The sequence below is a fragment of the Trichomonas vaginalis genome, chromosome V, assembly GCF_026262505.1.
Source record: "Trichomonas vaginalis G3 chromosome V, whole genome shotgun sequence".
Classification (NCBI taxonomy): Eukaryota; Parabasalia; order Trichomonadida; family Trichomonadidae; genus Trichomonas; species Trichomonas vaginalis.
The window spans coordinates 24037991-24052955 of record NC_067207.1 but is presented as its reverse complement, the minus strand read 5'-3'; the positions used below and the strand labels follow the sequence as shown (position 1 = coordinate 24052955).

The 14965-nt window shown below is 28.1% G+C and overlaps 1 protein-coding gene across 1 annotated transcript, besides 2 other annotated features; it reads left to right on the top strand.

Annotated features, from left to right (window-relative positions):
• Positions 1–3819: 3819 nt before the first annotated feature.
• Positions 3820–5328: a mobile genetic element.
• Positions 5329–13044: 7716 nt separating this feature from the next.
• On the top strand, positions 13045–13602 carry TVAGG3_0392830 (chitinase family; the record flags this gene model as incomplete). Its single annotated transcript, XM_001584180.1, has 1 exon — positions 13045–13602. One exon carries the CDS (start codon positions 13045–13047, stop codon positions 13600–13602), a length of 558 nt encoding a protein of 185 aa, XP_001584230.1.
• A 184-nt stretch (positions 13603–13786) lies between these two features.
• Positions 13787–14965: part of a mobile genetic element that runs on past the window's edge.

The window sequence follows — 14965 nt, the reverse complement described above, 5'->3', positions numbered from 1 at the left end:
TTGAATAAACTCTTTCATAGATTCGAAACTATTGCTACCATTACAAAGATAATTTTCAATTGAATAAGCTATTTCATATATTTGTAATCAAATGCATATGATCAATCATACAGAGTTTCAAACAGCTTAACTACTTTACCTAACAATTATCAAAGTGCTCTCATAAATCATGAGAATTTATCGACATGATAAACAAATGTTTCTCATGATTTTTATAATGTGCGAGGTTTTGCTGACTATGAATTATATTTGTACTTGAAACCCGAGTTGAATTTTTGATATTATATTGAACACTACATTTGCAATAATAACTACAGAAGCAAGTTTAATGATTCCTCAGTTTTATAGCTGTACAATCTATTACACAGCATTAATGCATTTACGAGTAATTAACTTTCAATTAAACTGTTCAGATAATGAATGAAGGTAAGGATGTCAATTCGGAAAATTGTTTTCATTTTAGGAGAATATAATTTTCCTTTTCGAAAATTTAAAAAGTGAGACGCGCAGGATTCGAACTTTTTTAAAAGTTGATTTAAATATATTCTAGTGTGGATTCTAAGGATAATACCATATTTAAAATAAGAATATACTAGTTTAGGTGGTATAATTTTTTTCGATAAATTTGAGAGCATGTACGTTTAGGGCATCAAAAGTGTCAATTCGCTCAGCGAAAGCTGAGCTAGCTTCGTTCTCGAAAGAATAGGGAAGGAGTGAAAGAGAGTGATACAGATGTTGACACATTCATATCATTTCAACAAATTTTGATCAAATTGAAATGCAATGAAATTCAATTCACTTCATATCCTTCAGTCAGTACATTGACATTCTTCTACATCACAATGATAACTCGTGCATCAATAGTTCTACAACTAACTCAGAAAAAACAAGATTTTTCCTTCCAGTTTACAGCTTTTAAAAAGTTTCGATGATAAAATTCACTCTACTCTTGTTTATCGATATGTTGTGATAGTAGGTAAACGTATTCTTATCGATATTAATAAAAATATTTTTACGAAAATCTGAACCAATTACAGAGTTATTCATAAAGTTTATGATAACTGTAATTACTTCATCTTTGTTTTATATTTGAATAAACAATTTAATTTAATTTGCATAATTTTTTTTAGTTGAAAGACAGGAAACTTAGTTGAGTTTGTATTATTTTTATCGTTCAATTCATTGTATATGTGAGTGATCCAGATATTTAAGATATTTAGAAAAAATTTATTAATTTGATTAACAAATTTTAATCAAAATAGCAAAAATATATTTGATAGCTGTAAGCAAATTATATCATACCGAAATGCATCACTAGCAAAAGTGACGTTTGGCGCCAATTTTAAATTAGTGGATTTTGTGTTTATTATTTAAAAAATATAATTGATAAAATATAATTAACATTAATAGAATAATATGGATAAGATTTGATAAAAAACAATCATAAATTTTTTTTTGGGCGCCATATAGAGAACTATAGTCTGCGAGGTACTGATTCTATCCATGTACCTCGCAGACCATAGTTCTCAGCCAAAATGGCTGAAAATTGCTCACAATTGTTGAAATTGTGAGCAATTTTTAGCCGTTTTGGCTAAGAATTGGAGGGTGTGAGTACTATAGCATGTAATAGTATCTCACACCCTCCAATTCTTCCTATGGCGCCGAAAAATTTTTGGTGAAATGCGACGACATTTCACCAAAAATTTTCGGCGCCATATAGAGAACTATAGTCTGCGAGGTACTGATTCTATCCATGTACCTCGCAGACCATAGTTCTCAGCCAAAATGCCTCTAAAATTTGTATACCTATAAACTCAAACTTCAATATATTCAATTTTATTTTTATAATTAATTTAAATATATCCATATAATTCTAATGTTTTCTTTTAATTTAAAAAATAATAATAATAATTAAAAATAAAAATAAAAATAAACTTTTCTATAATATTTATAAAGCTGATTTGATATATAACACATTTAGCTTAACAAAATAACTTAGAAAAATTGCCGCGCAAAATAAGAGTAAGTGTCACTTTTTGTCACTTTTTCTAGTGATGCATTTCGGTACGGAACATAGCTGTAAGCAAATAATAATTTCTATTTCAACCAAAATCACTTATTTTCATCTAAACGTATAAAATTGTCAATTTTATGAGAATAAATTTAAAATCTCATGAAATATAAAGGAGAGTAATATTTTTCAATTTTCTTTTTTTCTTTCTCTCAAATATTTTCTATTGGGAATTTTCTTGTTATCAAAAAATAATTTTAATATTTGTTTATTTCATTACATACAATAAAATTTTAAAAACACTATTTCTTCACAAGAAATTTTTTTCCTTCATATGAAGAAACATTTTGTTCTCCATTTGATGCTGAGTCTAAATCTCGATTTTTGAATTTTCTTCTTTCCAAATTTCTTTTTTCCAAATTAGAAGTTTAATTCAAATTTTCAATAGTTTATATATTTTCTCAAACCGTCTTAGATTTTCTCACTTTTTAGGGATTTTCTCTCAAAATATACAAAAATAGTAATACCAATACATGTGTCTAATATACTTTAAAACCATCGTGATAAAATTCAAAAACGAAGAGTTCTTCTCTCCAAATTTTTTTCAAAATCAAAAAAATGAGATAAAAAAATACGTTTGGAAAATTCATTCTTAGCATTTTAGGAATTTTCTCACTTTTCTTCCAAATTGACATCCTTAATGAAGGGATATAAAAATTAATTTCGAGATTTTCACAAGTAATCAATAATCAATATATCTTTATTGTTTGGTGGTAAATTGAATGATTTCCACTTCATCTTCTATATTTCGGGTTTATTTATTCATTCATATGTATCTTAATAATAAAATGATGATGTGAAGTGAGATGCCCAATCAAAATTGAACGCTTGGAATTTTATATCTTCATTCAATTCAATGATACAAGAATAATGCAAATTAATAATAAAAATATGAATAACTAGGACCAAAATACCATGGAGAAAATGTTGAAATGTGACAATGTGAAGTTGGGAATTCTATCAATTTTAAAAGTGAACTGATAACTATAATAAATCATTTTTCTCAATGACATTAGAAGTCACTGATGAGCAGATGAAGGAGATGGGCTGGAGCAAATACAACCTTGCTGATCTAAATAATTGCCTCAAACAATTTAGCATCAATACTGTAGAAAGCCTTCGCCATTTCTTATCCCAATGTTCTCATGAATCCGTGCATGGAAACTTTGTTAAGGAACTAGCAAGCGGAGATGCTTACGAAAATCGTAAAGACCTTGGAAATGTTAATGAAGGCGATGGTAAAAAGTTCAAAGGAGCTGGATATTTGCAATTGACTGGAAGATCAAACTATCAGCAATTGGCTGATAAAATTGGTGACAAGGATATTATGAAAGGAGTTGATTACGTTGCAGCGAATTATCCATGGACATCTGCCGCATTTTGGTGGCAAAAAAATGGGATGAACACATTATGTAATTCAGGTGCTACTGTTGAACAAGTTACGAAGAAAGTCAATGGTGGACAAAATGGTCTTGAAGATCGCAAAAAATACTATGAAAAAGCGAGCCAAATCTGGTTACCAGAGGCAGAAAAGAAGGCAAAAGAAGAAGCAGAAAAGAAGTAAGCTGAAGCAGCAAATAAGTAATAAATCATTTTTAATTTTCGATTTTTTTTATGAAAGCATTTGGAATATCTTATTATTATATACATTCAACAATAAATAACTAGAAATGTAGAAAACTTTCAAATGTTCAAAGGGAAAAAAATCCTTAAAATTATATTTGCTAAAATCGAAACTCTTTACTTAAGGCTCCAGTCCTGCATGATTGCTGCATATAGTTAGGACGAGTATCTAATAAGGAGTAAAAATATACCAATATATTGCACATATACCAATATTTTATAAAAATTAAATATTATCTATTTTTAAAATTTTCGAATTTGACTATATTATCGTTTTAAACATGATATATACTAACTTTACTATTTGATATATGATAAATAATGATATTTTAAAAATTGAAAATTTGGATTTTTAAATTTGCAAAGTATATAGTATAGTAAATTCATAAATGAGTATAATGCCAATTATAACAATTTTCAATCATTTGATAATTCTATGACTATGGATTTTTGTACTTCTAATTAAAATAATGTCACTTTTTAATATATTGAGTTTAAGGTTTAAATTTAATTTAAAAAATCGATTTGTTTATACATATTGGAAAGGAATTTTTTGATAATATCTTTTGTATATTAATACATTATGACTTATACTATGTCACCATAATATAAGTTCAAATTTTTATCATGCACATCAATATAAAATTGTAATTCAAAAAACACCTACTTCTATCGTCAAAAATACTCTCAATTTGAAAAATACATCAAAAATATCAAATTTGCAAACCTAATTCTTCGAAATACCGAAGAAGGTAGAATATACAAATAGTGTCGACAGAAACTATATAATTTTCTTTACAAATTGTCGAAGGGGAACTGAGAGTTTTTTCTTTACGTTGAATTATAAATCAAATTATTGAATGGATTTTTGGAAAATTGAATACTCAATTATCGAAAAACCGTTTTGACAAAAAGTGATTAATACAATATTGTTGCCTATATTAAGTAATTATCATATATGATTTTTATTATCATATCAATTAATCGTGCATGAAGTTATTCTCGACGCAAAAATCGTTTTTTATAGGGGTCTTGCAAATCTAATTCTTCTTTCATATATTTTTTTAGAAGCAAACTCACTATATCAAAATAAACTTTAGTTGCATTCTAACAATTTGTCGAAGGGGAACTGAGAGTTTTTTCTTTATTATCAAGATATGACAAAAAATGTTAATATACAATTTTTTAATATTCGACATATATAGCGATAATGTAATATTATATGATTTTATTATATTATGATAGCATATATAAACCTTATCATATTATTAAAACTTTCACAAATCAAAAATCTAGATTCTGTCAAAAAGTGATTTGTCAGATTTTTTCAAAAAAACAAATTACTCATCTAGAAGAGATTGTAAATCAAGTTTACTAATAACAATATAATGTATCACTAATATGCTATAAAATGTCGTGGGCTTTTTTGATTATAAATAGTTTTACCGGTCAAAGTTGAAATTTGTCAAAATACCGAATTCTCAGATAAGATGAACTATAATAGTAATACTCAGTTTAAATATACAATACTATAGTGTTTACATAATAATATTATATACTAAAATAAAAGTATCAAAAACTCATATTGGTGGAGATATTAAAACTTTTAAAATTGAGAGGGTGGGACCGGAGCCTTAAACCAAATTTACTTGAGATGATGATGCAGTATCTACTGATTTCTTCCTGAAGACGAAGAAATAAACAGCGAAGCAAGAAATTGCGATAACTGCAAGAACAGCAACAACGATACCAATAATTGCACCTGTGGATAACTTCTTATTACCGATTTCGTACTTCTTGCCGAGCTCCTGTTGCTGGTCTTCTAACTTATTACCGGCATCTGCAATTGCTGCGAACTTGACTGATCCCTGAGCACCAGAAGCTGTGATTTGGTAGAAAGCATTCATTGTTGGTGTGAAATCAATGCCTGTAACAAGATTCAACCACTGTCCTGTTGTATAATATGTGAAGCGAGTTGATTCATTAAGAGCACTAACGAAATCAGTATACTCTTTTCCGAAAATGTTCTTGATGTCATTTCCTGTTATCTTCTCCTTCTTCTCATTGAAGACAGCAATAACCTTTCTTACCTGCTCAACAGACTTCTTGCCTTCTTCGCTTGATGTGATAACGTTGACAAGGAATGTATCGAGTGTAGCATTGCCAAGTTCGATCCACTTATCAAGTGTTGGGAGAACCTTGATTCCTTGGAATGTGAAATCTTTGAAGTAAGCAGCCTTTTGTTCAATTGTTGCATTAATTGAAGCATCATCAAGCTTGGATGAGCATTCAAGTAATGTAATGACGGCATCACCGAATGGGCAAAGCTTGATAAGATCAGAAACCTTGGTATCTGGTGTAACAATATTCTTGACTTCATTAAGGATACGCTTGATTTTTGTAATTATAACTGGAGCAGCATCTTTATGCTTATCAAAGAATGAAATTAAGACATCAATTGTTTGCTTGATTGTGTCAACATCATATGGTTCAAAACCGATTTCTTTAAGTAATTCATTGAATGTGACATCAACTTTCATTCCTCTTAATGGATAGCCGTTATCAAATAAGTATTCAACAACAGTTTCATTGAATCCTACAGGAATTCTTTCCTTTTCATCAAGAGATGCTGTGATCTCATTAACTAAATTCTTGACTCTTTCATCTGTTGGCTTTTCACCAATCATTGTTACAACAATGCCCTTCATTAATGGGAGATCTCCTACCATTAATGCATGAATGAGACTATCCTTTGAGAAGTATTTCTGGAATGATGATGCATCTGAAGTTTGGGAAATGAGAGATGTTTGGTTGTCAAAGAAGGTTGAAATAAATTGGAAGGTCTCTCTTGCATCTTCAGGAATTGTCAACTCCTTTGTATCAATGGATTTCCTTGCGATTTCCATAAATGGACCAGCGGTATCTTTGAGTTGAGAAGTTATCATTGGAGGAAGTGCCTCTTTGAGAATGTCATCATAAAGGGAGACAAGATCTGTAAATCTGCTGACAACTTCCTTTTCGGATTTAGGAATAAGTTGAACAATTGGATACAATAACAATGTCATCGTCTTTCCAAAGATTGTACGCATGGCATCGATAACAGAAAGGCTTGTGTCAAATGCGGCATCAAATTCCTTGAAAATTTCAACGAGGGTGATCTTGTTATCTGCAATAGCTTCAGAGAGTGTCTTGATGGATGCAAGGAACTTCTTGGATTCAATGAAGAAATGAGCAAGGAAATCTGGAATTGTAATGCCCTTTTCTGCGAAGATTCCATTAATTCCATCTGCCATGTAGTAAAGGTAGCCAGTTGGATAGCCAAGAGCGTTGATTGCGTCTTCTATTGTGAACTTCTTATCGTTTTTGTAGATGGCTTCGACGACTTTCTTAATTTTTCCATCATCAAATCCGAAAACACGCAAAAACTTTCCAACAATCTTCCATTCGTCTAAAAGCATCTTTAATTCCTCTTTTTGTGCCGACATTTCAGGGGTAAGTATATCGACAAGAGCTGTTTTATTGCTCATAAGTTTACTGACGGCGTTATATGACGTTTGGAGTTCTTCAACGGTTGGAGACAATTCAAACTTTGTTGTTAGTTCTTGGATAAGTGGTAATATCTTTGTTTTGGCATCAGCAAGCTGATTGATAAGAGATTTGATTTCTTTTGAGATGGCATCTTGGTCTAGTTTGATTCCATTCTTGGTGAATAAGTCTTTGATTTCTCCCAGATCCATTCCATGGGCTGAACGGAGAAGAAATAGTGTGAAAAACATAAATGAAGTGAATTTAAAAATACGATAATTTTTTAAAAAAATTTGTAAAAATAAAAGAAATCATAAGTACAGAATCAATATTATGAATGGAAAAAAACGATAGATATCCGAATTTATTCAAAAAAAATTGAATGAATAGAAATATTATTGGAGAAATTAAATCGTATATTAAGTATAATTAATTTTTGTTCACAACGGTGAACCGATAATTTGAGATCTCAATGTCAGATGCATTCAATTTATTCAGATTCAGATAAGAAATGCAAATACGTTTTCAGATCAAGCAAGTATGTGGAATATCGGAAAAAAAATCAAGCTAATCATTTATCATGCATAAATTTTTAGTGTTCATTTAACATTTGATGATATTTTTTTTTTTATTCATATCTAAGTTTCGATTGAATCGTAACACTCAAGAAAGAAATTACTTCCAATTAGTATCCCAATTGTTTAGGAATTTGTAATCGGAAACAAAATTACATTTTTTTTATTTTTATTTTTATTTTTGAACAAATAATGAGAAAAATGAAATAACCTTCAAGAAAAATCATAATTTCATACAAAAAGAAACAGAGTTCTACATCACATAACAAAATATGAAGAATTTCGGAACTTTTTTTTTATATCATTAACCGATTTCGTTTAACCCTATAAAGCAATGTCCTTTCTTTGGAAAACAAAGTCAAATATGAAATATATTACAAAATGTGACCGTTAGAGCTTGGGTGTAATTTTGAATGATTAATTATGTCCGAAATTTCTATAAAAGTCGAGGAAAAACAAATACGAAGAAAAAACATTAAACATTGAAAAAATATCTAAAGTTTCTATGACGATCTAACTCTAAAAAACATTGCGAGCAAGTTCTTCGATGTTTTCTTTTGAATTTTGACCATTTTGGTTATTGTCTGCCTCAGAAAACATCGAAATTGAACCGCCTTTCTTCCGCATTGTTTTTAACAATAGGGTCTGATAAAAAATAAAAGGGTGAATAATTCATTCAAAATATTTTAAACGTTCATTAAAAATATGTTATATCAATTTTTATCTCTATTGTTTATTCAGGCATCTATCCAACAAGTAATTAATGTATTTTCTCTTAATTCGAGTTCAAAATTTCATAAAATTGAAATACCTTTCTTTATATTGAATAGATATTCTAGTAGCAGCAACAACGTTACTCAAATTCACAAAACTATTCATGAATAACTTAGAAAGAGTATTCAATTACCCGTGGTAAATTCTTTTAAAAAAACTCTAATAAAATTAGATATTTGGAAGAGAGTTCAAGTGATTTTTCGAAAATGGCATAATTTCAATGTTTTTACGGCAGAATATAAAATTGCATAGTTTGATTAATAATCTAGAATAATAAGGTAGTCACAAAATCTAAGTAGTGAGGCTCTCAAAAATTGAACCGTACTCCATACAAAATTTGTGTACCCTCACTACTTAGATTTTGTGGCCTTCAATTGAGAGGTTAGTTTTGATAGAGCACGTTATAAAATTAAAAGGGAAAAATAAATAAAATTTAAACATTTAATTATATATAATGTAAGGAGTGTAATTCCAAATTTTCTAAAAACTATTCAAATTTGAGCATTTTTTTGGAAATAGTAAATCTAATATGTACATCTAATAACAACATGATTCATCACCTTTTCAAGCTCTGCAGTCAATTTTTTGAAATTTGATTGAAATAAATGTAGCAAAAATTACATTTCATTAGGGAATATATGAGTTTCTCTGGAAACAGGCTGATAAATTTTAAATTTTGTCCAATCAACATGAATGCATTGCGAAATTTGGATTGATTTTCTGGTAGAATCTGGAACAATTCAACCATGTATAAATGGATCATGTAATCATCATGAAATGTTAGTGTTAGAGTTCAAAAGAAACAGAATGAGTGGAAATCAAACACAATCTGAATAATTTTAAACGTATACGATCTTTAAGTTTGTATTTTGAATTCTACATATATGATTGTGTAATTCGTTCTTTCAAATTTTCGGATTCAGGCATGTTTTGATAAAATTCATTTTCCCAAAAAAAACGTCAATTAACAATTAAATTTAGTGTATTTTAATATATATATTACGTATATATATTTATAAATTATTAAATTCGCAAAATTTTAAGTTTTAAAACAAAATAAAAAATGTTCAAAATATGAAATTATGCATAGGATATTAAATTTACATGTTAGCAATTTTTGAATTGCTTCAATTTTCATATTGAAATTTTTAAGATTTTTTTCTGAAATAATAAGCAAGAATATCAACCTAATAATATTAAATTCCATGCGTTAATTTCCCCTCAAAAGTCATTGACCGCCTCTTCAATCTAGATTTTGTGAGTACTTTATTTTATCAATACTTATTTTTTATTATGAATTCATGTAATTCAAATATGAAGGCTAAATACTATCTTTAGACTTAAATCCATAAACGACTTTTTCTGGTTTTTAATGAGTCACCAAATTTATTCATATAATGATTCATTGTTCATTTGAATAAACTCTTTCATAGATTCAAACTATTGCTACCATTAAAAGATAATTTTCAATTGAATAAGCTATTTCATATATTTGTAATCAAATGCATATGATCAATCATCAGGGTTTCAAACAGCTTAACTACTTTACCTAACAATTATCAAAGTGCTCTCATAAATCATGAGAATTTATCGACATGATAAACAAATGTTTCCATGATTTTTATAATGTGCGAGGTTTTGGCTGACTATTGAATTATATTTGTACTTGAAACCCGAGTTGAATTTTTGATATTATATTGAACACTACATTTGCAATAATAACTACAGAAGCAAGTTTAATGATTCCTCAGTTTTATAGCTGTACAATCTATTAACACAGCATTAAGCATTTACGAGTAATTAACTTTCAATTAAACTGTTCAGATAATGAATGAAGGTAAGGATGTCAATTCGGAAAATTGTTTTCATTTTAGGAGAATATAATTTTCCTTTTCGAAAATTTAAAAAGTGAGACGCGCAGGTTCGAACTTTTTTAAAGTTGATTTAAATATATTTTAGTGTGGATTTATAGGATAATCCATATTAAAATAAGAATATACTAGTTAGGTGGTATAATTTTTTTCGATAAATTTGAGAGCATGTACGTTTAGGCATCAAAAGTGTCAATTCGCTCAGCGAAAGCTGAGCTAGCTTCGTTCCGAAAGAATAGGGAAGGAGTGAAAGAGAGTGATACAGATGTTGACACATTCATATCATTTCAACAAATTTTTGATCAAATTGAAATTCAATGAAATTCAATCATTCACTTCATATCCTTCAGTCAGTACATTGACATTCTTCTACATCACAATGATAATTCGTGCATCAATAGTTCTACAACTAACTCAGAAAAACAAGATTTTTCCTTCCAGCTTACAGCTTTTAAAAATTTCGATGATAAAAATTCACTCTACTCTTGTTTATCGATATGTTGTGATAGTAGGTAAACGTATTCTTTATCGATATTAATTAAAAATATTTTTACGAAATCTGAACCAATTACAGAGTTATTCATAAAGTTTATGATAACTGTAATTACTTCATCTTTGTTTTATATTTGAATAAACAATTTAATTTAATTTGCATAATTTTTTTTAGTTGAAAGACAGGAAACTTAGTTGAGTTTGTATTATTTTTCGTTCAATTCATTGTATATGTGAGTGATCCAGATATTTAAGATATTTAGAAAAAATTTATTAATTTGATTAACAAATTTTAATCAAAATAGCAAAAATATTTGATAGCTGTAAGCAAATTATTCATACCGAAATGCATCACTAGCAAAAGTGACGTTTGGCCGCCAATTTTAAATTAGTGGATTTGTTTTATTATTTTAAAAAATATAATTGATAAAATATATATTAACATTAATAGAAATATATGGATAAGATTTGATAAAAAACAATCATAAATTTTTTTTTGGGCGCCATATAGAGAACTATAGTCTGCGGGGTACTGATTTCTATCCATGTACCTCGCAGACCATAGTTCTCAGCCAAAATGGCTGAAAATTGCTCACAATTGTTGAAATTGTGAGCAATTTTTGCCGTTTTGGCTAAGAATTGGAGGGTGTGAGTACTATAGCATGTAATAGTATCTCACACCCTCCAATTCTTCCTATGGCGCCGAAAAATTTTTGGTGAAATGCGACGACATTTCACCAAAAATTTTCGGCGCCATATAGAGAACTATAGTCTGCGAGGTACTGATTCTATCCATGTACCTCGCAGACCATAGTTCTCAGCCAAAATGCCTCTAAAATTGTATCCTATAAACTCAAACTTCAATATATTCATTTTATTTTTATAATTAATTTAAATATATCCATATAATTCTAATGTTTTCTTTTAATTTAAAAAATAATAATAATAATTAAAAATAAAAATAAAAATAAACTTTTCTATAATATTTATAAAGCTGATTTGATATATAACACATTTAGCTTAACAAAATAACTTAGAAAAATTGCCGCGCAAAATAAGAGTAAGTGTCACTTTTGTCACTTTTTCTAGTGATGCATTTCGGTACGGAACATAGCTGTAAGCAAATAATAATTTCTATTTCAACCAAAATCATTATTTTCATCTAAACGTATAAAATTGTCAATTTTATGAGAATAAATTTAAAATCTCATGAAATATAAAGGAGAGTAATATTTTTCAATTTTCTTTTTTTCTTTCTCTCAAATATTTTCTATTGGGAATTTTCTTGTTATCAAAAAATAATTTTAATATTTGTTTATTTCATTACATACAATAAAATTTTAAAAACACTATTTCTTCACAAGAAATTTTTTTCCTTCATATGAAGAAACATTTTGTTCTCCATTTGATGCTGAGTCTAAATCTCGATTTTTGAATTTTCTTCTTTCCAAATTTCTTTTTTCCAAATTAGAAGTTTAATTCAAATTTTCAATAGTTTATATATTTTCTCAAACCGTCTTAGATTTTCTCACTTTTTAGGGATTTTCTCTCAAAATATACAAAAATAGTAATACCAATACATGTGTCTAATATACTTTAAAACCATCGTGATAAAATTCAAAAACGAAGAGTTCTTCTCTCCAAATTTTTTTCAAAATCAAAAAAATGAGATAAAAAAATACGTTTGGAAAATTCATTCTTAGCATTTTAGGAATTTTCTCACTTTTCTTCCAAATTGACATCCTTAATGAAGGGATATAAAAATTAATTTCGAGATTTTCACAAGTAATCAATAATCAATATATCTTTATTGTTTGGTGGTAAATTGAATGATTTCCACTTCATCTTCTATATTTCGGGTTTATTTATTCATTCATATGTATCTTAATAATAAAATGATGATGTGAAGTGAGATGCCCAATCAAAATTGAACGCTTGGAATTTTATATCTTCATTCAATTCAATGATACAAGAATAATGCAAATTAATAATAAAAATATGAATAACTAGGACCAAAATACCATGGAGAAAATGTTGAAATGTGACAATGTGAAGTTGGGAATTCTATCAATTTTAAAAGTGAACTGATAACTATAATAAATCATTTTTCTCAATGACATTAGAAGTCACTGATGAGCAGATGAAGGAGATGGGCTGGAGCAAATACAACCTTGCTGATCTAAATAATTGCCTCAAACAATTTAGCATCAATACTGTAGAAAGCCTTCGCCATTTCTTATCCCAATGTTCTCATGAATCCGTGCATGGAAACTTTGTTAAGGAACTAGCAAGCGGAGATGCTTACGAAAATCGTAAAGACCTTGGAAATGTTAATGAAGGCGATGGTAAAAAGTTCAAAGGAGCTGGATATTTGCAATTGACTGGAAGATCAAACTATCAGCAATTGGCTGATAAAATTGGTGACAAGGATGTTATGAAAGGAGTTGATTACGTTGCAGCGAATTATCCATGGACATCTGCCGCATTTTGGTGGCAAAAAAATGGGATGAACACATTATGTAATTCAGGTGCTACTGTTGAACAAGTTACGAAGAAAGTCAATGGTGGACAAAATGGTCTTGAAGATCGCAAAAAATACTATGAAAAAGCGAGCCAAATCTGGTTAACAGAGGCAGAAAAGAAGGCAAAAGAAGAAGCAGAAAAGAAGTAAGCTGAAGCAGCAAATAAGTAATAAATCATTTTTAATTTTCGATTTTTTTTATGAAAGCATTTGGAATATCTTATTATTATACACATTCAACAATAAATAACTAGAAATGTAGAAAACTTTCAAATGTTCAAAGGGAAAAAAATCCTTAAAATTATATTTGCTAAAATCGAAACTCTTTACTTAAGGCTCCAGTCCTGCATGATTGCTGCATATAGTTAGGACGAGTATCTAATAAGGAGTAAAAATATACCAATATATTGCACATATACCAATATTTTATAAAAATTAAATATTATCTATTTTTAAAATTTTCGAATTTGACTATATTATCGTTTTAAACATGATATATACTAACTTTACTATTTGATATATGATAAATAATGATATTTTAAAAATTGAAAATTTGGATTTTTAAATTTGCAAAGTATATAGTATAGTAAATTCATAAATGAGTATAATGCGCCTAATTATAACAATTTTCAATCATTTGATAATTCTATGACTATGGATTTTTGTACTTCTAATTAAAATAATGTCACTTTTTAATATATTGAGTTTAAGGTTTAAATTTAATTTAAAAAATCGATTTGTTTATACATATTGGAAAGGAATTTTTTGATAGTATCTTTTGTATATTAATACATTATGACTTATACTATGTCACCATAATATAAGTTCAAATTTTTATCATGCACATCAATATAAAATTGTAATTCAAAAAACACCTACTTCTATCGTCAAAAATCCTCTCAATTTGAATAAATACATCAAAAATATCAAATTTGCAAACCTAATTCTTCGAAATACCGAAGAAGGTAGAATATACAAATAGTGTCGATAGAAACTATATAATTTTCTTTACAAATTGTCGAAGGGGAACTTAGAGTTTTTTCTTACACGTTGAATTATAAATCAAATTATTGAATGGATTTTTGGAAAATTGAATACTCAATTATCGAAAAACCGTTTTGACAAAAAGTGATTAATACAATATTGTTGCCTATATTAAGTAATTATCATATATGATTTTTATTATCATATCAATTAATCGTGCATGAAGTTATTCTCGACGCAAAAATGGTTTTTTATAGGGGTCTTGCAAATCTAATTCTTCTTTCATATATTTTTTTAGAAGCAAACTCACTATATCAAAATAAACTTTAGTTGCATTCTAACAATTTGTCGAAGGGGAACTGAGAGTTTTTTCTTTATTATCAAGATATGACAAAAAATGTTAATATACAATTTTTTAATATTCGACATATATAGCGATAATGTAATATTATATGATTTTATTATATTATGATAGCATATATAAACCTTATCATATTATTAAAACTTTCACAAATCAAAAATCTTTAGA